This window comes from Ceratotherium simum, chromosome 12 (genome assembly GCF_057802395.1).
Source record: "Ceratotherium simum simum isolate JZ-2026a chromosome 12, ASM5780239v1, whole genome shotgun sequence".
In the NCBI taxonomy this organism is placed as follows: domain Eukaryota; kingdom Metazoa; phylum Chordata; class Mammalia; order Perissodactyla; family Rhinocerotidae; genus Ceratotherium; species Ceratotherium simum.
Window position 1 is genome coordinate 18,160,662 of NC_141911.1, and position 25,276 is coordinate 18,185,937.

At 38.6% G+C, this 25,276-nt stretch overlaps 1 protein-coding gene across 5 annotated transcripts in view; it reads left to right on the top strand.

The window, feature by feature from the left end:
* SH3RF1 (SH3 domain containing ring finger 1) overlaps positions 1-25,276 on the top strand; it is a 156,374-nt gene that overhangs the window by 74,851 nt on the left and 56,247 nt on the right. For all 5 annotated transcript variants that reach the window (XM_087437437.1, XM_087437438.1, XM_004433481.2 and 2 more), the window contains 2 exons: positions 23,360-23,635; positions 24,460-24,555. In XM_087437437.1, coding sequence (XP_087293563.1) covers positions 23,360-23,635; positions 24,460-24,555 — 372 coding nt within the window. The remainder of the gene's footprint in view (positions 1-23,359; positions 23,636-24,459; positions 24,556-25,276) is intronic.

Sequence of the window (25,276 nt, forward strand, 5' to 3'; positions counted from 1 at the left end):
TCAGGTAATTGGGAAGTTAGGAACCTTTTCTCTACCAGCCTTCATCATCGAGAGATAGGCATCTTCTTTTCAGTGGTGCATAGTTAATTAGTGGTTGCTGTGGATTGCATTTAAAGGTCATGAGGCTTAGCTCTCTTTGGAATATTATTACATTGTTAAATTTGAATGGCTCAAAAGGAAAAGACTACCTCTCCTCATGTGAGGCTTAGAAAAGTGAAGTAACTTGTGATGAAGTGAAGCAGCCTGGATCGAAGCCCAGGTCTGATCCACTTCATAGCCCATGTTGGTTATGCGCTGCTCCATGGCCTCACCATCCAGTTTTCTAGAATCTACAGGCATGGAAGGTCAGATCCGTTTTGTTATGTGCATGTGTGATGTGCCATGCTATTGCTGATGGAGCTAGAGACGCCTTAAAGTTTAGAGTTGAATAAAGAGTATTGCTGTAAAGCATTCAGTAGATAATTCACTCTGAAAATATAGATATCCTGCAGGAGATCTCCTGTTATATCGAATGGATTTCGGGGGTAGGGGATGTAGGCTCACAGTCAGCCTGCTGATGGAGTGCCTTGGGTCTAGTATCTTCTGTGAGTGAATTTCCATTAGTCACCAAGAATTGTTTGCTAATGCCCTGCGGCCTCCTTACTACTACATGCCAGGTGACAGATTTAGGCGAAAAGAATGACATGAGCTATTACTGCTTTTAAAAACAAACAAACCTTCCTGTTAGCCCTGCTAATGGAGAAAATCTATCAGCTTTATCTTTGTAGTCTCATAAACTTCATGACTTTATAGAAATAAAAAGTCTCTTTCCTACGTTCCTATTATCTTAGCAAAAGCTTCCAACAAGTAGTCATGTCCTAACTCATTTGTTTCTTTCAGCAGTTGTTAAAAAGTCTTGGGAAAAAAAACTACTAAAAGCCACCTTTATTCTGTCCTTTTATGATAGAAAAGAGCAATTCTTTACCTCCTAACCTATTTCATAGCGTAGTCTCTTTAAGGAAACAGAGTAAACACCCCAATATTTGGATAGTCAGGGTATTGGTATTCTTTACACTTGACCGCTTTGCATCCTCTTTTTGCAATAGAATCTACTATGAAGAGAGGCAGGAAAGGAATGGTGATCATTAACAGGGAGCTGAAACTAATCATTTGTGTTCAGGAAAAACATTTCCCATGAGTCCTTTGTAAGTCACATTAAAGCAAGATTGGATCTAAAAATCCCAAACTTAGTCTATGAGTCAACCAACTGTGGAGGTTGCTTTTTATGTTATGTTAGTTTCCATACTCTCGAAGTCTCCATCAAAATATTTTTGAGGAGTTTTGAATTTTCTGGGTAATGTTAGGAAATTAAGAATACTTTGAGAAGAGAGAATATTTTGGCATTCTCAATTATACATGTGTTGAAATACATGGATCATGCTACACAATGTCCTCATATACAAGCAATTGCTCAGTAAATGATTTTATTGGTCGTCCTCTTTTGTAAATGGTTGTGTTTTACCTGGTTTGAATATAAAAATCAGCTATTTCTAACAAATCAGTTGTAATAATGTATTATCTTTCTTTTCATTTATAGAGTAAGACACAAATAACTTTAAAATTATTAAATTGATTTCATTGAATCAAGGATATACAGTGTAAGTACGGCAATCATATATTTGGATTTTTCAGAATAGTCTCCATTTCAAATATTCTATTTCCATTCTCCCACGTAAGCCACAAAAACTCCATTTATTCATCCAACGAAAACTGAGTACTTAACATTTTGCCAAGCACAGCTCTAGGCACCGAGGATACAACAGAAATAAAACAAATATGGTCCCTCCTCTCATTTTGATAGGAGAGACATAATATGCAGCAAAAAATAGATATCTAATAGAGTATCATATATGTGTACAGGTGGATATGCAATGGACTGTAAGTACTATAAAGAAAAATGAAGCAGAATAAGGAGACTTAGAGACGAGTGGGAACATAAATATCAGACCATTTTTGTCAGACTATGCATCTTAATTTTTAGTTTGAAGAATTTATTCAGGAAGATGGCTATCGAGGAATGGCTTTTGGCAGTAGGGTTGGTGAAACTCTGAAGGGAGAAATGAATTCACTCAAGCCCCTGAGACCACTTGCAGGAATGACCAGCTTGAGTGACAACCTTGTTTTCAGCTCCAAGAGCCAGAGGCTTAAGGTCTCAGGTGTCGTGGCCTCATGCTGGTCTCCATCCTGCACTTCTCTGGCCCCACAATATTAGAAGAAGGGGAGTAATAGGACAACAGTGGCAGAGTTTCAAAAGGACGATGGGAAAGATAGCGGATTTTAAGGGTATAAAGTTTCAGTTATGCAAGATGAATAAGTTCTAGAGATCTGCTGTACAAGATTGTGCTTATGGTTAACAATACTGTATTGTACACTTAAAAATTTAAGAGTATAGATGTCATGTTAACTGTTCTTAGCACAATAAAATAAAAAATAAAAATTAGACAAAATAAGGAGTTAAATTTATATGAATATAATAGATAATTATCCACATGATATAGATAGAAGAATGCTGGTGGGACTTGGACACACAAATATCATCAGAGTGCCTCAGATTTCACCATTATTTTCATTTCTTCACTACCTAAAAGATCTTAGTAGTCTTCAGGAGTCCTCTATTAAAAGATTTTTTCCAAAGTGAATGTTTGCTAAAAGAATTTTGGATATGGGACACAGGTAGGGAGGAATGAGGAGAAGATGAGGTACCAACCACATAAGGAAGGAAGGAAGCAGGATAAATCACACAGAAAGGCTGTCATTTTAAATATGGCTCCCCGAAGGAACGTGAGCCACAGCTTCTGTTCTTGCCCTTTCCCTGGGACGGCAGCGGGAGGAACTGGCCCACCCTGAAATGCTCAGCGTAGCAGGGTTTTGTGGTTTAATTTCAACAGGGGAGAAAAGATACTGTAAAACAAGAGTGGAATAGATGTTCTCCAAACTTCCTTCCAGATTTAATAGTTCATAGGACTGTGGTCTCAAACAATTGTACAGAAATACTTGGCATCCCAATGGAAGGACTGAGCATTCCTGTACAGTACGTCTAAGAATGATCAGAATTTTGAATGTGATTTTCCTGAATATCTGAGTTAGGCTACATTTCAGATTTACTTGACTAAGAAAAGAATACAGCGCCCTCCGTTCCCTAGAGCAAATGTGCAATTAAAGAGAAAAGAAAGGGTCACTGGCAGGTGAAACTTCCTCTGGCCTGTGAGGGGAATGCTAATAGGTGCCTGAGACATCTGAGGATTTTTTTTTTAAAGTATTTGTTAGTTTGTTTGTTTAGATTAGAATTTTAAAAACTTGAAGAATAAAAGTGTCTGTAAATGTTGGGTTTAAGTTGTTTTTTGGGAGGGAGGGTTCTGTTCAAGTTTATGAAGCTGAAGAATAAAAGCGTCTTGAGTTTGTTTCATGTGTACACTAATCTGATGTAAATTAATATATTTTTTTTACTATATCACAGTGTAGATGAGGTGGTTTTAAAATGTTATTTACTTAAGTAGCAACAACCAAAGGCTGAACCAACTAAATAAAAACAAAAAACAAATGGGGCGGGGGAGGGGGAACCCAGGAACTCAAATCCTGGATGGACCAGACTCCTCTTGGTTACTCTGCATACTAAACATTCATCTCTTTTCTTCGCCCCTTTTTGCTTTGAAGCTCAGCACAAATGTATCTGGTGACAGGCAATTCACTAGAGTAGTTAAAATTCCTCCAGTTGTAGCAGTGTGTTAAGCTGTAGTGTTATTATTGTAACTGGCTAATTATGTAATGTCAACAGTTCAGTGAGGTGGAGGATCAGTATTTATACAAGCGGGGCTTGGAACATGAGCCTTTGGACTCTCTGGTTTGGGCACATTTTTCTCATCTGTATGTTTTCAGTTTAACTCCTTTTTTTTCCCCACACTACTTTATTCTTCATGGATAGTCCCTTCCCAGATCGAGACACATTAAGTTGGAAATTGGAAAGGAAAGAATCAGTTAAGGCTTGGGTCGCATTTTGCTGCCTTTGCTTCTTTTGTTTTTGCTGTTATGCAGATGGTCTGGCTTTGGTTGCTCAGCGCTAGAACTAAGTTTTCCTTTCAATTCTGCTTGCCTCTTCATGCAATGCATATGGCCAAGGTTGATGCAGGTTGCCTTTGCATTAAATTTAAGGTATTTGATATATTTACACCTTCATCTAAGAAGCTTATTGCAGAATGGGAATCTAGGGGATTTGTGTTCGCACTGTAATCTACCATGATTACCAAGGCTTCTGGTATGACTTAGTGGGTGGAATATGCCTTTGGAAAAAAATACATAATTCTGACAAGATGCTTTTTGAAAAGTCCAACCAGCTGTTTCAAGTAGAACACTCTAAAATTTATTCAAAGTCAATTTTATTTCACTTGGAAGCAAATGTACTTCAAAGAATGAGCTAAAATAAACAGTGAAGTTTAACGCACTCCAAGTTTGTGCAGTGTTGTCTTTGTATAGGGCTTTCAGCAGTCTTCTTCTCTGTAGTCAAGCTGTGCACCATTCTACTCAGGTTATCCTCGTATAACCCGAGAGGGCTGGGAAGTTCCCCAAAGAGAGATGTGGTGTAAGGCTAGGTCTGTCCCATGTAGCGTGGGGCATCAGTCAGGCCAAGGGTTGAGAATGTTGGATATTTATTCACATGGTCAGTTAGTTTTCTCTTGCTGCTGTAACATGTTGCCGCAAACTTAGTGGCTTAAAGCAACACAAATTTATTATCTTACAATTTTGTAGGTCACAAGTCCAACACGGGTCTCACTGGGCTAAAACCAAGGCATAGGCAAGGATGTGTTGCCTTCTGGAGGCTCTAGGAGAGAATCTGCTTCCCTGCCTTTTCCACTGGCTAGAGGCTACACACGTTCTGTGGCTTGTGGTCTTCTTCCTCGGTCTTCATAGCCAGCAACGTTGCATCTCTCTGACCATTCTTCCATAGTCACATCTGCTTCTGACTCTGAACTCAGCTGGGAGTGTTTTCTGATTTTAAGGACCCTGTAATTCCATTCGGCCCACCTAGATAATTCAGGATAACTACTCCATCCCAGGGTTCTTAACTCATCACGTTTACAGTCTCTTTTGTCTTGTAAGGTAACATCTTCTCAGGTTTTAGGGTCTTAGCTTTGCCACTAACCAGCTGTGTGACTTTGGGCATTCAGTTCACCTTCCTGTCCTGATGTGTGGGATTGGGCTAAATAATTCTTCTTTTTTTGTGTGTGTGTGAGGAAGATCAGCCCTGAGCTAACATCCATGCGAATCCTCATCTTTTTGCTGAGGAAGACTGGCCCTGAGCTAACATCTGTGCCCATCTTCCTCCACTTTATGTGGGATGCCGCCACAGCATGGCCTGACAAGCGGTGCATCAGTGTGCGCCCGGGATCCGAACCCCGGGCCGCCAGCAGCGGAGCGTGCGAGCTTAACCACTATGCCACGGGGGCCGGCCCCTAGGCTAAATAATTCTTAAGGTCCCTTTTAGCCCCAGCATCCCGTGATTCTCTGTTTCAAAACAGGGTCAGGTTCATAGTTTCTAAATTTTTTTTTTTGACCTGCAAGAATCTCATCTGTGAGAACCAAGGCCGTAGCACCTTTATTTATCAGCTTTGTAAGTGAGTATCTGTGTTCACATTAGATACACACATATGTAATGTTTTACATTCAAATATACAGGGAACTGTATCTATGAACTACATATAGGCTCGCTCTTCCGTCTTTTAACCCCTTAACTCCATGGAAGCCTGTTTACATATATGTAAAGCAACATATATAGAGATGAAAATATAGAGATATTTTAAAACATCTGAATATTTTCTTTATTTTTAAAATAGTAGATCACACAGTTAACATGTGCCTCATTGTAAAATTATTAACATGTAAAATAGCTTTTATTAGACTACTCCTGGTACTGATATGGACATATATAATGGATTATGAATATTCTGGTTTATTTAATAAACTTTAATTGCATTTACAAATTTATTGTGTGTCCATTAAAATCAGTGTGGGGATCTTTCAGTGCTTACTTTTGTAACTTCTCTTTGTTTCTGTTTTTGCAAGTGTTGTCCTTTGTTTAGTTTATGTCTTATTTAATTAGAGGATGAAAAATGTCTCCTTTGGTACAAGTGAGTGTTTATAGAGTAAAGATCTCTAGGTACAAGCTGAGGAAATTTTTAGGAAAAGAGCTATGTTTTCTGAAAGAATTTAAAATTGGAGGCAAAGAGATAAGCAAAACCCCTAATTATGAGTACACTTGTGTCCACCAGGCAGCTGTGTGCAGGGTTGACATCAGATGGCATAACATCCCTTATTTGTTTTATAATAATTGAATTATATACAAGTACTGTACTTAAAGATGGCTTATTGTCCTTTCAGATGTAACTAGCTAACACTGCTTTGAAGAGTTGTAAAAATTACCATTCAGTGTTCTTTGCTGTGGGTTTGAAGTAGGTGTTTAGATAGAAAAGGAAATGTATTGTTGAATAGTGCTGAGAGGAGGAAGGGACCCGCAAACTGGCCATTTTCTGGGAAGCATACTGACAGATTGCTAGCCACCCTCCACTTGAATAGTTGCCATTGACTAGGATCTCATTATTAGAAAAATTCTTCCTTACATTGGAAATAAATGTAGCCCCTTGTCACTTTCCTCTGTTATTATAGTTTTAGGCTCTAGAACTATGAAGAATAAGTCTAATATTGCTCCATTATGTCAACCTTTCGAGTTTTTAAGGACTACCTCCTGATTGTGAGTGTGAGCTCTGGAAGCAAACCACACCACTTACCAGATGTGTAGCATTGAGTACATTACACAACCTCTCTGGGCCTTGGTTTCTGCAGCTGTTAAATGGGAATAATAATGATACCTACCTCATAAACGTATTGTTTGTATGAATGTCTGTATGGCATATCGAAAATGCTCAACAACTACTAACCATTGTTATCTTAACTTTCTAGCTGGTTTTTTCTTTGAGCCTTTATGGCTTTCAGACATAGGTTCTCTAGCATGATTTATAGACCATTCACCCTTCTATATTTAGAGATCATTTTACTAATATTCCTCTTAAACAGAACTGAACAAGATTCTTTGGATATTATTGATCATTCGGTAGATGGAAGGACTGTCTCTTTCCCTGACTGTCATCAGCAATTTTATTCATGCAGGCTAATGTCACTATTAATTTTCATAGTAACCATGTTACCTGTGACTTATATTGAACTTGTAGACAGCAAAAGCACTTGAGTCTTTTTCATTCAATCTGCTGTTGAGGTCTTCTGTAGTTTCCTGTACCTGTGAAAGTGGTTTTAAACAATGAAATACACGAGTTTATGTTCATCCCAGCAAATGTTTGCTTTGTTTGGTCAGTATTGATCATTGGTGAAAATCTTTCAAAATAATATTTCTATCATCCAACATATTAGGTAGCCAGCTCTCCCTCTAGGTTTGTGTCACTGGCAAATTAATCATGCACTAAATACCTTCATGCAAATTATTGATAAAAATTCTGGACATCCCAAAGGATGGACAGTTACAGAGCTTAGGGGCACATCACAGAGCGCTCCATCCAGGTTACGTTCTGTTGAGTTATTTATTCATTTTACCAATGTCTTAGCAGTTTGGGCTACTATAACAAGGTACCACAGACTGGGTATCTTAAACAACAGACTTTTATTTCTCACAATTCTGGAGGCTGAGAAGTCCAAGATCAAGGTTCTGGCAGATTTGGTTCTTGGTGAGGGCTTGCTTCCTGGCTTGTAGATGGCCACCTTCTTCTTGTGTGCTCACATGGCTTTTCCTCATCGCTCATGTGTGGAGAGAGAGGAAGAGGAAGCAAGCTCTCTGGTGTCTCCCCTTATAAGGGCACTAATCCCACCATGAGAGTACCACCCTCCTGACCTCATCTATTTTCTCTTCTTTAGTTCTTCTACTGGTTACCTTTATAACCTCAAATAATATGTTTCTGTTTGTTGATTTCTTAGCCTTAGACAATATCAATTTCAGATACCAAGTGGTAAAATTTAGATTACTTCTACCTCCCACCTCCTCTTCCCTAACTCCTGATTTTTGTTCAGTACATTATTTTTTTATATTATCAGAGTTTATAACATCCTCTTCTGTAGCTATAATTAATTCTTATTTGCTGTGTGTAGAAATTGATTCTAAAAATTGAAACCCCCATAAAAACAGCATTTGCAGTATTATGATTATATAAACATTATTCACTGCAGTGTGGTTGGATCCATAAAGAAGAAAATGTCACCAGATCCTGCCCCACTGCAGGTGGGGTGAATCCAGCTTCTACGTCCAGTGGATCCTCTTTAAATTTCTTTTCCATTTTCTTCATGTCTTCTAGACCATATTCGAATAGTCATCCATGTTTCTTATATCATCTCTCTAGGAGTCTTGTGTGTCTTGGGGGGCGCTGGGAGGATGGGAAGTACCTCCCTGAATAATTTTTTTTTCATTTGAAATGCACAGGGGATAAACTTTCTGAGATTTTACATGTTAAAAAATGTCTTTATTTTGTCTACGCACATATTTAACAGTTTAGCTGGCTAAGTTTTTCTAAATCATTTTGTCTTAGAAATTTAAAGGCATTGCTCTGTTCTCCTCTTTTGTCCTATTGCTGCCAAGAAGTCAGAATCTAGTTCCATAAAGGTAAACTCTTTTGCCCTAAATCTTTTAGAATTTTTTCCTTATCTTCGGAGTTTTGGAATGTAATGAGATGTGTCTGAATTTGAATCCTTTTTTCCTTACTAATCCTGCCTGGTAGTTAATGAGACTGTTCTATTGAGATCTTGGGTGTCTTGAATGCATGAAAATTTTCTTCCATTACTATGTTTCTTTCATGATTCTCCTCCCTCTTTTTGTCTCTACTCTCTCTTTATGAAACTCACTTTGGATGGATATTGGACCTTTTTAGAGTGTTCTTTCATATCTCTTAAGTTTTTTTCATCTCTCTCTCTTTTGTCCCTATGTTCTGGGCTATATACTTGACTCCATGAGGAAGGTCACCACCTTGGTCTTTAGACCTGCCCTATGTAGTTTTCAATCCAGCCATTGAAATTTTGCTGATTCCATTTACTTTCACTCTTCTAGAAGTTCCTAAAATTTTCTTGTATGCCAATGGATGTTTTCCCTATTTTCTAGAACTGTAATGATTTTATTTAAAAAAAAAAAAAAAAGCTTTTTGCTATTTCAATATGTCCTTAGAAGGGAAGCCACTCAAGCAATTAAACACATATGTTTAGCCCAGCACTGCAAACTACTGCCTTGACTTAAGTCTCTTCCTTTGATTTCCTTGCCTACTTCAGGTAAAATAACAAAAAATACAGACACCCATATCAGTGCCCTGACCTTCACCTTGGTTGGTACATATAGGCAGATACCATATGGGCCACTCGACTAATTTCCTAGGCAGAATTCCTTAGAGTAGAGCACCAGACACAGACTGCCAGCTTGAATAGAGGGTGCAAGATAAGAGTGGAGAAGCTTTTTCTTCTTTCTTAGAATTATGTAGTAGGTGGGAAGAAGAATGCCTAGTGGGGATTGATTCATTTCAGTAAATATGCTTACTGTATATAAGGTACAGTACTAGTGATTCAAGAAGGCATAAGAGACCATCCCTGCCCTCAAAGGGATTTCAGTCTGGTAGTTATTAGTTAAGTACTCAAATGTATATAATAAAAGGTACAATAAAGGCAACCAAGAACTCTAAAAAAACCTTCTGTGGTTCAAAAGCAGAATATACATCTGTATTAGGGAATAATGAAGGGGCTTGGAAAATGTAGTATTTGAGTTATCTTGAAGGGTGGATGGACTTCTGACAAGCGGACTTTGGATCTGGGGAAGAGGGCTTTTTGGGTGGAGAGAATGTCAGAGAAAAGTCTGAAAGGTAAAAAGAGAAACCATATTCGGGGAACTAGAGGGAATCTAGTTGGGTTAGAATATTGGATACTTTTTGGAAAAGAGTGAAGTATTTGAGAAAATAGTTTGGGGTCAGATTGTGGGCATCTTCCGTGCCAAAGAGAAGGGTTTGAACTGAGATTGCTAGAAAGAGAATTAGAAAAAAGTTGATCAGACAGATGATCTGATAAAAGCTATATTGTAAGAAGATTAGTCTGGCAGATCTCTATAGGATGGAATGAAGTAAGAGGCAGCAGAAGAGCAGCCATCTAACGAGTCGATTCTGTGCCATGCATTGGACTGTCAGGATACAAAGATGAATGAGATCCAGTCCCTGCCCTCAAGTTCTTACAGCCTGGTGAACATGAGAAACTAGTTGCTTTGCCCAAAGAAACATTTAAACAATTTTTTAAAAACATACAGATATTGTATATTAGTAGATGTTTTAAAACTGTAATCTGTTGTCATGGCCATCTCAGGTGATCAATTTGCTTTTTTTTTTTTGTTGAGAAAGATTGGCCCTGAGCTAACATCTGTTGCCAATCCTCCTCTTTTTGCTGAGGAAGATTGGCTGTGAGCTAGCATCTGTGCCAATCTTCCTCTATTTTGTATATGTAATGCCGCCACAGCATGGCTTGATGAGTGGCGTGTATGTCTGCACCCGGGATCCGAACCTGTGAACCCCAGCCCGCCAAAGTGGAGTGAGGGAACTTAACCACTATGCCACTGGGCCAGCCCCCTCAATTTTTTTATTATCTCAAATTTTCTATTATTATTAATACAACTAGAATGATGTTATCCGCATATGCAGTACATATTAAATGCTTAATGAAAGTAGTCTCAGATGCACCCATATGGACCCACGCTTAATTTTATATTCTTTGCTGTGTATTTAATCACCTAGAAATGTAAAAAATAATATATCATTTTTATATAAGGATTCATTTCGGTTGAAAATACCTGTAATTCATATCCTTCTATTTAATTATTTAGGGGAAAATAAAAGAGTTGCATTTGGGCTTGTCCAAATTGGCTTAGTTAGTAAATCTTTTCCCTTTAAATTTTTCTTATTTCTTATTTTTGGTGATCAGTATTCTTGAACTGGAATACTTTTTTTTTTTTTATCAAGGGGGAGCTTCAATAAAGCTGCTTATTTTAAAATAATTATTTATTGGTAAAATTATTCATTGCAAATGGATTTTTTTCCTTTATAGTAGTATTTCATGTGTAGTCATATAATGGAGAAATTAGATAGTAAAGGCAATTAGTGTTTTCTAGTAACATGCGTTTTAGTACCACAGAATATTTAAAGGTATTTTTAAGCATTATTTTACAACAGACTTAATCAAAGGTGAAATAGCCTAGCTGAAAAAACTATAAGATTATGTGTACATTCAGTTAATACTTTTAATACTTTTTGAAAATCAAAATTCTAAAGCATATGCAATATAGATAGATTTTTTTTAAGTGAAAAGACTTAATTATGTTCTAAAGACCTTGGTTCTACCATGTGGGTTTCACAGGCCTGGTTTTATATCCTTATAATAGATTTATTTCAGAGCAAGAGGATGTTATCCTGCAGTAATTATTTAATCTTCACTATGTAAACTTCACATTTAATTGACTAGCAGGACACTCCTTTGAAGAGTAGTAACAGTAATACACACATATTTTGTATTACTTTTTTGACATAAGCAAAAATAATGAGATAAAAGGCAGCTTGGTGTGCCTGACCACAGCTGAGCCTTCCTCTCCTTTTCCTAATGACATTGTAACAAATCGTGATAGACTTTGGAGGACTGAGGCTGGCCTGATTTGATTTCTGCAGGCTAATTCATAATCTCATTTTGTCTTCTTTCCAAATGTCTCCTCCCTGGTCATTCTCCCATACTTCATCGCTACCCTTGTTCTTGAGATTCCGCCACTAAAAAAGAAACGACAAAATCATCAAGACTAAAATTATTCTTTCAAATGATCTGATTGCCAAAGAAATCATAGCATTACTAGAGATCATAAGTCATAATCTGTTCCTTTGCCTTTGGGCAGAACCAAACTTGTGAGACTGTCCAATTTTAAAAGTCTCCAGTGAAAGAGATGTCATAATCCATTGCAATATTTAACAACCCTCACTGTCAGGAGATTCTTTTATCCAACTTAAATAATGCATGCATCAGTTTAAGCCTGTATTTTGGTCAATGATTATGAGCAGACGTATTTTCTCTGTGTAAGACCTTTTCATTGTATTTGAAGACTTACTTTAATATTGCCCCACTAATACATCTCAGTTTCTGCGTTTTGTCTGTCATAATATTTTCCAACACTTTTATCATCTATACCTCTCCCCAGTGAATACGCTGCAGTTCTCTTTTCCTTTTGTTCGTGGGATCAGAATATATCTCAGACATTTGGTGAGAGGCTGACTGGTGCTCAGTGTAGGGTCACATTACAGCAGAAACTCTGCATTATGTATACCCATTTCTGTATATCAGTGGTGGATTTCCTTTTAGAAAAGTAGCCATCTTTCTAGGCACTAATCTCCATACTTCTGGACTTCAGATTTCTTGCTTTTCTAGTTTTACCATTCTTTTGATTGACAGTGTAGCTTGTTATTCTCTGTGATACTTTGTGTCTTTTCCTCCATGTGCATACATAGTCACCTATCTGGTATATATGGTCGTTTTTTTATTTTAAGTGCTGCTACCAGTTTATTTTTTAAACATTTTAATATTGAGGTAAAATTTACACTATGTGAATTGCAGTTCTTAAGTGTGGAATCTAATAAGTTTTGACACATTTCCAAACCTGGATAACCAACGTCCCAGTCAAGACATAGAATAAAATATATCTGTAATCTCAAAAATTTTCCCTATGCCCCCTTCATTCGTTCCCCACCCTCTATTGACAACTACTGTTACTATTTCTACAATAGATTGGTTTTACCTATTCTTTTTTTCTTTTTACTTTAATCATTCAGCAAATGTTTATTAGGTGACAAATTTAAGCCAAACTTTTCATTTTCAAATTTTAAGCCCAGTGTATCATTCTTGCTGTTTTTCCTCCCTGATTTTGAGAACCTTTGCACCAGAAAGCTGCCCTAACCAGCCTGGTTTGACCTATTCTTGAAATCATGTAAATGTAATCATACAGTATTTGTTGTGATTTTTTTCACTCACGTGTATCAGAAATTCATTCCTTTTTCTTTCCTATAGCTGAAGATTTCAGTGTTCATTCATTTGCCTATTGATGGACATTTGGGTTTTCAGTTTTTGGTATAATGAATAGTGCTGCAATGAGCATTTCTGTACAAGTCTTTGTGTGGACACATGTCTTCATTTCTTGGGTTAATACCTAGCATTGGAATTGTTGAGTTATAGACCAGGTGTATGTATAATTTTATAAGAAACTGTCAAACATTTTTCCAAAGTGGTTGTACCATTTTAGACTCCCGCTAGCAATGTCTGTGAGTTCTGTTTGCTGTATATCTTTAACATTTTCTGTTGGCAGTCTTTAATTTTAATCATTTTAAGGGTATGAAATAATATCTCGTGGTTTTATTTTGCATTTCCCTGGTGACTAATGACGTTGAGTACCTTTTCATGGCTGTATACATATCTTCCTTTTTGACGTGTGTGTTCAAATCCTTTTGCCTGTTTTTAAATTGGGTTTGTTGTTGACTTGTAGGTGTTCTTTATATTTCTGGATTCAAGTCCTTTGTCAGATATATGTATTGCAAATGTTTTTCCTTATGTGTGGCTTGCATTTTCATTTTCTTAATTGTATCTTTTGACAAACAGAATTTTTCAGTTTTGATGAAGTCTAATTTATAAATTTTTATGGTTAGGCTCTTTTCTTTTTTTTGGCATGCCTCATCTCTAAGATATTCTATTGTGTTTTCTCCTAGAAAACTTACAGTTTTAGCTTTTACATTTGATTCTAGGATTCTTCTCAAATTAATTTTTGTATATGATGTGAGGTAGGAGTCAAGACTCATTTTTTCCCCCATGGGCTTCTAATTGTTCCAGAACCATCTGTTGAAAAGACTTTCTTTTCCCCAATTGAATTGCCTTGGCACTGTTGTCTAATTGTCCATATATGTGTGGGTCTATTCCAATGTTTTAATTCTGTAACTTTGAACTGTCTTTCACATACAATGTCATGTTTAAGTTATATGAGCACAGTCTTTCCAGGATATTAATGAAAACACTGGACAAAAAATCTAAAACCAGGCAATTGCATTACTTCAAGGCCTTACCTCACCTTTCTATTTAATGTTAAACCTGCTCCCACACACCCTTCTCCCTCTGTGTTTCTGACTTTCCCTACTGTCCTGTGTTTCTGTAAAGATTAGACAAGGGCCATACAGAGTTTCTCGTGTGTGGTCATTCCTCTCTGTGGACTCCCATGCCCCCAGGGGCAGGGGCAGATGCCTCCGAGGAATCAAACTGTTTCCCTAATTGATAGAAACTTGACCTTTTACCAGGAGATATCTCTCATCCTGCCCTGAGTCCTCAAGATGGTAGCTCAAGTTACTGCAGGGAATTTTCCCAGTAAATTTTCCTCGTCTTTGCAAAATACTATTGTAATTATTAAACATGTGATGAAACAGAAAACTAATATTCAGGGCAATGAGAGACATGAATTTCCTGCATTTTATTTCAGTGACTGCATTCTCCATAGCTTTCTTCCCTTAGAGAAATTCATAAGATTTGCTTTCTTTCATAATTTGTCTTCAGTTGAGTACTCCCTTTTTAAGGCCAGCCAAGAAAAAAGCTATATATCAGATACATGACTATTTCCTCATAACCGTCAAATGAGTTTGTAAGGAAAATATTTGTTTGCTGTACAATTTCTTTCACATTTTTCAAATGCCAACAGTTTGCTTAGTACAAAGTAATCAACTGCCCGTTTCCAGAACATATCGTGTTTTTAGTTGTTTCCAGAGCACGTTGAAGTGGACACCAGTCAGCAGTACTAGCTCTCATTTCCCCAGGTTTCTCTATAGTACCTTCGTGTGCCCCAGGTTTCGCAGCATCCTTGGGGAATGGAGAATGAAAGTCCTCCTTCAGGGTTCCTGCTCCTGCATGTCTCAGTGTTGAGTGCCCACCATGTGCTGGGTACCACAGGAACCACTAAGGAAGGTTTCTTTTTTTTTTTTTTTTTGAGACTTTTTTTTTTAAGATTATATTTATTTATTTTTCCCCCAAAGCCCCAGTAGATAGTTGTCTGTCATAGCTGCACATCCTTCTAGTTGCTGTATGTGGGACATGGCCTCAGCATGGCTGGAGGAACGGTGCGTGGGTTCACACCCGGGATCCGAACCCGGGCCGCCGGCAGCCGAGCGCACGCCCTTAACCGTTAAGCCACGGGGCCGGCCCTAAGGACGGTTTCAAAAAGATAGGCTAACAGTCTGCCGTTCACGAGGAGTACCAGAGGCACATAAATACGTGAGTGCCTATATTGTGCAATATATTTAAAGCTGGTGAGCCTGGCTATCCAAAGAATTGTCTTTTAAGTTGCTTTTCCTTTGGAAATGGTATTTTTTCACTTAGCTATCCACACCTTACCACTCAGCCCACTAGAGATAATATTCATTTTTTTCACTCATTCATCCAGCAAAGAATTTATTCGCTGACACTGAGGTAGATGCTCATGATAAAAGATGGATAATACATAGTCCCAGATCTCCTCGGGGTTACGGTCTAGTAGGGGAAGCAGGTTGTAAACTGAGTGGGGTGAAGGCCATAACAACATTATGCATGAGATACTCTGGGTGTGCATAAGGCAACACCTTCTCCAGACTTGGGTGGGGGAAGGTTGGGAGAATCTTTCCTAAGGAGGCCTGCGCTGGGTCCTGAAGAAGAAGTGGGCATTACATCTGGGAAACAGAGTCTGTCCTATTGAATCAGTCTCTGATCTTGGTCTTATTTACATCTGATTCCAAACAACAGAAGCCATCACCCTAGGTAGATAAAAAAAAAAAAATGTAAGTGAAAGAAATACAGTGCAGTTGTCAACTGCAGTTGTACAATGATACATATATAAGAGCTGGGGACTCTCAAGGTAGGATAGTGGAGGGAGATGGGCTGCTCTTGATGAATTTTAGTGGAGGAGTATATTAGTCTGTTTGGGCTGCTATAAAAAAAACCACAGACTGGGTGGATTATAAACAACAGAAATTATTTCTCACAGTTCTGGAGGCTGGGAAGTCCAAGATCAAGCCACCAGCATGGTCAGTCTGGTGGAGGCCCTCTTCCTGGTTCACAGCTGGCTCCATCTCACTGTATCCTCACAGGGTGGAAGGGGCGAGGGAGCTCTGTGGGTCTCTTTTATAAGAGCACTGATCCCGTTCATGAGGGCTCCACCCTCATGACCTAAGCACCTCCTAAAGGCCTCACCTCCTAATACCATCACCTTTGGGGGTTAGGATTTCAACATATTAATTTTGGGGGGACACAAACATGCAGCCAATAGCAAGGAGGAATGGCATGTTTGGGGCTGGAGGTGATGACAGCAGACTGGTTTGTTTGCTGAGGGTGGAAAATATGAAGTGGAATGGTCAGTCCAAATGGAGGGCCATAAACCTCACAATTTACAACATTAATTTGATTGAAGAGGTAATTGGGAGTCATCTCCAGATTTATAAAGATATAGGTGATGTGGATAAGACCATGCTTCAAGAATTATTCTTGCTACTATGGTTCTCTTCCTACTGCTCTAGTTCTTAGGAGTTTTTTATCCCCTAAATATAGGTATTTCCTAAACAATGCCCCTTAGTCCACTTCTTCCCCTACAAGATTGCCGTTCAAACTGTGCCCCTAGTTGCCCCCTCAGGTTCTCCTAGACAAGTAGGAGAGGGGAACAAGGGGGTGGGCCTAATTCCACCCCATGTAGATGCATTTATTTGTTCTCTACATTGCAGTTCCTAAAAAAAAACAGAGTCTCCTATCATTTTTTCTTAAGTTTGGAAAATTCTGCTCTTCATTTTCTCTCTGAATGTTTGAACATAATCTTTTGACCTCAACTAACTGTTAGGTATTTACATTTGGTTGTGTATTTGATCAAGTATTGATTAAGTAACTAATTACGTGTTATTTGATTAAAGTAGCTGTGAGTGCAGTCCAGGGAAATGGGTAAGAAAGCAGCTGCTTTGTTTGCTGTCCTTTCACCCCTAGTTTTTATTTCTACCTCTATCCCTTCCCTAAACCATGAATACCACTAAAACAGTAAGGCTGAAAACTATAGCTGGCTGATTGCTATTTGGTCACAAGTTGGCGTAGAAACTCCATGAGCATTGGAGGATAGGATTGCAGGAGCTGAGTGTGCAGAGGGGAGTGGATAGAGAGCATGTGAAGTGTGAGCAGGCGCTGAACGTGCAGAGGGCAGCGGGTAGTGTACGGAGTGTGAGCAGGAGCTGAGCGTGCACAGGGGAGCGGGTAGTGTACGGAGTGTGAGCAGGCGGTGAGCGTGCACAGGGGAGCGGGTAGTGTACGGAGTGTGAGCAGGCGGTGAGCGTGCACAGGGGAGCGGGTAGTGTACGGAGTGTGAGCAGGTGCTGAGCGTGCACAGGGGAGCGGGTAGTGTACGGAGTGTGAGCAGGCGCCGAATGCACCAAGGCAGTGCAGAGCCGGGGCTTGGGCAGCCCACTTGCTTGAGGCAGGGAGGAACTGGAACCAGGTCTGGAGTAGAGGAGGAAGGTTGCCAGGCTGGGAAGGGTCTACTTAAGAGAGAGCTGAGGGAAATGAGTAGGCAAGAGAAGGGGACAGTGGGCTAGCAGAATAAGGACAAAAACGAATAAATGTGAATGAAGCGACTGCCGTCCTCAAAGTGCTGGTAAATAGGGTTAAAGTTAGTCTGAGAGAAAATTTTATGTGGCAAATTTGGGGTAGATGGAAGTTGGAAGCTTAAGAAAGTGAACATCAGATAAAAATGCCCCAGCACTGTGCTGTTGACAAATAAATATTAAAGGAAAGAACAAATAAAAAGATGAACTTTTGTGGGATTATGAGATTCTCAGTCTGTTCTGATATTGCTTTGGAAAAATAACTTGTAATATTCATCCTGGATGTTTGTTAGATTGAAAGTGAAACATTTCAAGTGAGGGTCAAATAATATTTGAGTGGTAATCCAACCTAGACATCTTGAGAACAATACTTAAGACTTATTAACTATTAAAGAATCAACATTTTTATGAAATACTATTATTATGTCCTGATAGATATTTCACTTTGTAGAGAAAAGCCAACATGTATTTTGTTGTACAAAGGACATTTAAAAAAATTCTTTCCTCAGCCCATTTTGCTACTTGTTACTCTGTGTGCGGTACTTCCCATTAGTATGATTTCTTTGTGCCTCAGTTCTTCCTGGAAAGTTTTTGAAAGTCAAGTTGGAATCAGCCAACATTTCTGCCAATTTAGATATAACTAAATTATTAGATTGTACCCATTTTATTGCTGTTCCCATGACAAGAGTATCTTTTAGATATTCTTTTTAGTAGGTCATTGGATCTTTTTTACTTTATGAAGCAGTAAGAAATGCATGAAGGAATTTGAATTTAAAGAGGCTGTCTTGCATATATATCTGAGCATTGGCATTTAGAGTCTATAAAATAAATTGGCAGTGAATGTTTTATTTACCTGTTAGAATCTCAGCTAGATCATCAAGTAGTACTTTGCCAGATACGTTGGAATACACTTGATGGTAAAGAAATGGAGAGTAAAGCATTTAATCAAAAATATTTGTGTGTAGGTCTCATGAGGATTTTAATGTCATATAAAATACCTGTATATGTAACATAGAATCAAAAATTATTTGAAAAGTAAAACTAGCCCACTGTAATATTTATTCTTTTTTTATATGAGCAAAATAGTCACTGTTTATTGAAATGTATTTTAGATTAAGAATCGTTATAATATTTCACCTGTCTAAATTGCCAAGGTTTTTGATAAAGCTGGTTGGCGTGAGTGACAACTGCAAACCCAAGGTTAGACTGCAGAGTCGGTTTCTCTCTGGCTTTTTCTCCCTTTGAGCCTCCCTTTTATGTGTAGCCAAGTGAAATGTAAGCTCTGCGGATCCTCGGGGGCCTTGGCCTGATGAGAGGATACAGAAGAAAGGCAGCAGTTTGGAAAGCCTGCCGAAGACACGGAGGGCAGAGGGCCCGGGTGATGACATGACTCCCAGACCTTTCCAAGGAGATGAATGAGAAGGCAGGGCCTCCGTGGGCTCCAGACGTATTTTACCCACAGGAGTAGTCCTAGGCTATCAAACCAATTGTTTTGGCTTTATCCTTCAGATATTGCAAAAGGAAAAGGCATTCTTTTATTGCTCTTCCAAGTCGTTTAACCGTTTATCCTTAATCATCTGCAGGCTGTGTGGGAATAAGTCTTTTAAAGATCACTGAACTTTGCTTGATTTGAAATCAGAGTAGAATTCATTTTATTTAATGTGGGAAACCTTCTTTGGAGAAACTTGACACAAACTGGCTTTTTAGCCTCTTAGAATTTAATTGAAAAAGAACACCATAGAAAAACACAGCCAGATGCACTAATGTCTCCTTGTGGGTTAGATTGCCATAAGCTTTATGATTCTTTCCCTGTGGTTATTGGTCATTGAAATAACATTAGCAGTCAAGATTTAGCAACTCAATGTGAATTAATGAATTTTAGGTTGCAGTCACAGGGATGTAACTGGGCTAACCATAATTTATATCACCGTTATATGTTGTATTCTTGCCACTCATTTTGGTAAGAATGTTTGATGATTTTAGGAACACTTAATAGATTTGCTTTGGTGGAAAAGTTAATAAGTTCGTTAGGCTACTGGTGTGTAGCAGTGATCTGTAAAGAAATAAATTCCTTCAGTTCCCACATCAGCATATCACAAAAGAACCATACTGTGGGTTGTTTGGAACTTTATAGATCTTTTCAAGGAGCAGTTCAGAATGGTTTCTAAGAGTGCTAAATCTGTATCTTGGTGCATGGATTTGGCTGTCTTGGATTTGGACAGAGTGGGCCAAACAGAGCAAATTGAGGTGGGGAAAAAATCAAGACAACAGGCCATAATTGTGAATAGAGTTATTTGTCACAGAGTTTGTAATAGGATTTTCAGTTAATTCATGCAGGCTTCCAGTGCCTTACATTAGCCCTGTCAAGATGAACTACAGCCACATCTCAAATGCCATCCCCTATTAAATGGTGCATGTCAGGGAATTTGTAGTTTCTTCTGTTCAACCAGAAGATGAATGGATTCCACTTAAAAAACAAATGTGTGCTTCAGAAACGCACATTTCGAAATCCCGAACACTTCCTAGGAGGAACATTCTTTGCATTGTTATACAGTGAATGTGTGTTAAAAATGTAATTGCTATGTGAATTCATCCAACAGGAAAAGCATCCAGCTACATAGAGACAAATACATTTTCAGGTGCTGTGTTTCACTGGTGACATGCTTTTCATACTGGGCAGTGATGATGATGATGATAGTCCATGCATGTAGCACTTCCTACCTGCTGGGCCATTTGGAGTGGTTTACATACATTAATTCACTAAATCCGAACAACAACCAAGATGAAGAAATTGAGGCACGGAGAGGTTAGCCTGCTCAAGATCACACAGCTAATAAGTGGCTGAGCTGGGATTCAAACCCAGGCATTCTGGTTTTGGAGTCTGTGCTTCCACCCCTTACCCTATCCTGCCTGACTATGGTCCTATCATCTGTGTTCCAAGAATTGGTTTACCACACTACTTGTGGGTTCTCTGTCTCTGGCTTCATCACTCTTTCTCTCTCATAGTAACATTTATTGCTGTGTTTATTTCCTCAAACCTATCTTGGGAAATATTGTTAAACTGTGATAACCAGACTTCAAGAAATACATAGTAGAGAATGTAGTGAGGCATCTCTGTGAGGGTAGACAAAAATTAGAATCCTTCCACAAAGTTGGACACAGAATGGAATATGACCAAAGTTCACAGGATTGTGAAGCACCAGAGTTCCTGATGGGCATTTCCCTTCTGGGGAAAGCAAAGGGCACAGAATTGTTTACAAGATTAAGTCAAGACTGGGTAACAGGAGTCATGCCATTAGAGGCAGGATCTTAAGGCAGGGTCCAAAAGTCAGAGGGCACGTGAGGGTTTCAGGACTTCTGGAAGGCTCAACTCCTGTCTTCCCAGGATATTGGCCTCTAGAGCAGCTCTGATTAACCAAACACAGCATCACGTGGACGAAGCCAAGCCAAGATGACTGCCAGTAGCATTTTGAGAGCCAAGAATTGGCTCTTCCTCTTAAGCCAAACAAAAATATTTAACAAAAAAAGTTTGACTTATGAGTAGACCAGACTCTAAATCTCTGTCTAGAAACCAAACTAATTTTTAAAAACTATATTATGAAGTTCTGTTGCCGTCAAGAGTATAAAACTTTGATTCACTTTTTTGGGGAGAGGGGAGGCAGGGAGAGGGCAGTAATATGAGTAATGCTCTCTGTTGTTCTTTTTCATTAGAAAAATTAAACTTAAAAAAAAAATTTCAACTAGTTTAGGCCTGTGCTTTGCACATAGCTGTCCGCCTGCCCGCCCACTTCCTGTCCATTTTCCACCCTACTGCCAGACTCATCTGTCTGACACATGGTTCTGACTATTGCCATCTGTACTGCAAACCCATGAGTGGCTTATCATTGCCTGAAGGACACAGCAATTGCAACTCTTTAACATGTCATTAAAGACCCTCATGGGCTAGCCTCTGCCTACCTCTCTTACACTTTATGTTCCATAATTCCTCTCAAGGAACACTGCATTCTTTATAAAACCCCAGTCCCTCTGCACAACATGCTCCATGTCTTTGCTGGTGCTATCTTCTCTGCCTGGAATGCCCTTACTTTTCTCTTTCATTCTTCCACTCCAGCTTTGTCTGGCTAACTCCTATGTATTCTTTAAGACTTGGCTCATGTGTTGCTTCCTCCAGGAAGTGTTTCATTTTCCCACCCATGAAACCCAGAGACCTATGCTCTCTACTCCTCTATCATATCTCTATCATTGCATTCGCTACACTGTATTATAATGATTTCTAATATTTTATTCCTTAATGATAAGAACTGTACCCTATTCCTCTTTAAATGCTCAGCACTAGCACATTGCCTGATAAAAAGTAAAAGTGGCGTAGTGGTCAAGTTTGCTTGCTCTGCTTTGGCAGCCCGGGGTTTGCAGATTCAGATCCCGGGCATGGACCTACGCACTGCTTCTCAAGCTGTGCTGTGGCAGGCGTCCCACATACAAAATAGAGGGAGATGGGCACAGCTGTTAGCTCAGGGCCAATCTTCCTCAGAAGAAAGAGGAGAATTGGCAATGGATGATAGCTCAGGGCTAATCTTCCTCACCAAAAAGAAAAAAAAGTAAAAGCTCAATAAATGTTTTCTGGATGAATGAATAAATTATTTAAGTACATGAAGATCAGGAGCCCAATAATCTCATTCAGTGAATTACTATAGGTATGTTTGATTTGCCATTTATTCTCTGAGTCAGTGATAGGCAGCAGTGTCCCAGAGAGCCCAGAGATCTTAAAATGAAAACTGATGCTCAAGAATGGGTACCTCATGCCACCAGGAAGTATCATATTTAACCCATTTGATAATTAGATTGCCTTAGGGCTACACACACATTTTTAAACCTGTCATTTAAAACCACAATGCAATGCAGTAACATTTAGTGCCTCATCTGTTCGCATATCAGCCTAACAGTGCTCTCTAACCAGGAAAGAAGCGAAGTCAAATGCTCCTATGCAAATTGTAAAAGAGCATATGTTTCTATGATTACAGATGATAAACCCTGAGAGGGCAGTGACTGTGACTGTCTTACTCACTGTTGTTGTGTCAGACCCTGGCACATAGTAGACCCTCAATAAATACTTGTTGAGTTCATGAAAGAATAAGAACTACTGCCCACATTAAAAGCAGTAGGAAAAGTTTTGCCCAAAAGCCAAACTCTGCTTCTTATCAATCAAGCTTAAAAGTAGTTAGTAGATTAATGAATTGTGCTTCTGTTTAAATTTTTTTCTCAGTTTTTATCAATTTTCCTGCTGAATAAAGTAGTTAATATCGGAAATTCATTTTGTTATGATTTTTTGATTTTACACCAGGGAGCCAAACTCAGTTGTTGTACTTCCATGTACTAAAACCCCCGAACAAGGCAAAATCCCCTGCTAAATTAAACTTGGGAATAGAAGGCTCAATTGCAGAGGGTGCATGGATGATCCACTGTGACATTTGTTTGTGTTTGCTGTTTCTTAGTGACACACATACATAGTTTTTTATGTGAGATTTTCTTCCTAGGGCAAAGTGGTGATATGACCTTGACTTAAAAACAATGACAATACAGTTAAATTTTCAGACATTTTTGGACCATTCTGTCTCTAAAACTCATCTTTTTTCCTTCAGGGTATACCTCAGTTACCATGTGCCAAAGCATTATACAACTACGAAGGGAAAGAGCCCGGAGACCTTAAGTTCAGCAAAGGTGACATCATCATTTTGCGGCGACAAGTGGATGAAAATTGGTACCATGGGGAAGTCAACGGGATCCATGGCTTTTTCCCCACCAACTTTGTGCAGATTATCAAACCGTTACCTCAGCCCCCACCTCAGTGCAAAGCACTTTATGACTTTGAAGTGAAAGACAAGGAGGCAGACAAAGATTGCCTTCCGTTTGCAAAGGTAAAGTTACAATGAGATGGTTTTCCATTTGCCAGCTCTTCCTCTGTACCTGGATGCATGGGAATATGGCTTGTATTTCCTTTTGCAAAAAGATACAATATTTTTATGTGAGCTATCTCACTGTGCTTCTAAAAATATCTGGAAGTTCTTCTTAAAGTCACAAAGTAATTTTCTGCATAAACTGTTCTTACATGAAAGATAATTTTGGTTGCTGCTCTAGGTGGTATCATTTTCATGTTTAGGGCCTAAATTTAATTCTAAACTACTTTACAGGGTCTTTGTGCCACTCAGGGATTTTAATTCACTGAATTATGAATAACAAAATGAAACATCATTACTTGCTTATTTTATATGTAAATGTCTTTGCTGAAAAGCACACAGGAATCTATCTATTAAATTGATAAAATGCTTTGAAATTTTAAGCAGCATACTGTGTTTTTTGTAAAGAAATCAGTAGGATATGCCCTTAAATGGGCATTTGGTGTATTATCAGAGAGAAAGGGAGAAGAGATTGAGAACTAATCTAAAACAAAAGTTCAAGAGGCTGGGATGGGTAGCATTTGAGGTTGCAATTCATGGATCTAAACAAAATAAGCAGCCAACTCGTTGTATAGAGAGAGTTCATAGTTTTACCACTGTCTGAAAAGACAGCAGGTTGACTGATAGTTACTGTTTAATTCTTGAAAGCGTTGGATTCATATACTAAAGATGTGCCATATCGTTTTTATTCATGTGCTCTTAAAACTTGAGTGTCTTTACTGAAAAGAAAAATTAAGTCACAAGCTTAATGGGATCAGGTAGACTAATGTTTGTTGTTCTTTCAGGATGATGTTCTGACTGTGATCCGCAGAGTGGATGAAAACTGGGCTGAAGGAATGCTGGCAGACAAAATAGGAATATTTCCAATTTCATATGTTGAGGTAACTTATTCTGTGGAAACTTCAGTCATGTTAGTCTTCAGCTTAGTAAATAAATCTTAATTATGCAATTTGAGTATTAAGAAGTTCTCACAACCATTTTGCAATATATACATACATCAAATCATTATGTTGTACACCTTAAACTAATACAATGTTATATCTCAGTTATATCAATTATATCTCAATAAAACTGGTGGTGAGGGGGACAAAAACCTAGCCTCTTGGAAAAAAAAAAGTTCTCAAACACAAAGTACAAAGAATGCCCTGTTCCAGATCATTGGATGGATTAGGAAGAATTCCTTCATCCTGTCCTTCGATTACTAAAGACTGAAAAGTGTGAAACTCTTTACTTTGTCCCCCTGCTTGAAGTATTCCTGTGTCTTATTAAATGTTACTGTATTCTTCCTATCAGTACCTGTACTATTTCCAGGTGTTCTATTCCATTTGCTAACTTTGGGATCTGCTGGTTGATAAAGTTCCTGAGTAAGGTGGGAGATGAGTATATCTGTTTATTTACTTATTTTTTTCATTATCTGCCACATCATCAGAACTGCAATAGTAATTCACAGAGTAGGCCTCCAATAAACATTAAATAAATGAATGAATCTCCCTCCATCCCAACCCGGCAACTACTTAGCCCTCCCTCCCCGTTTTTAATTAGCTTTACTCAGAAAGGTTATGGCCAACCTGCCTCAGTGAAGTCTTTTTAGAGAATATGTAT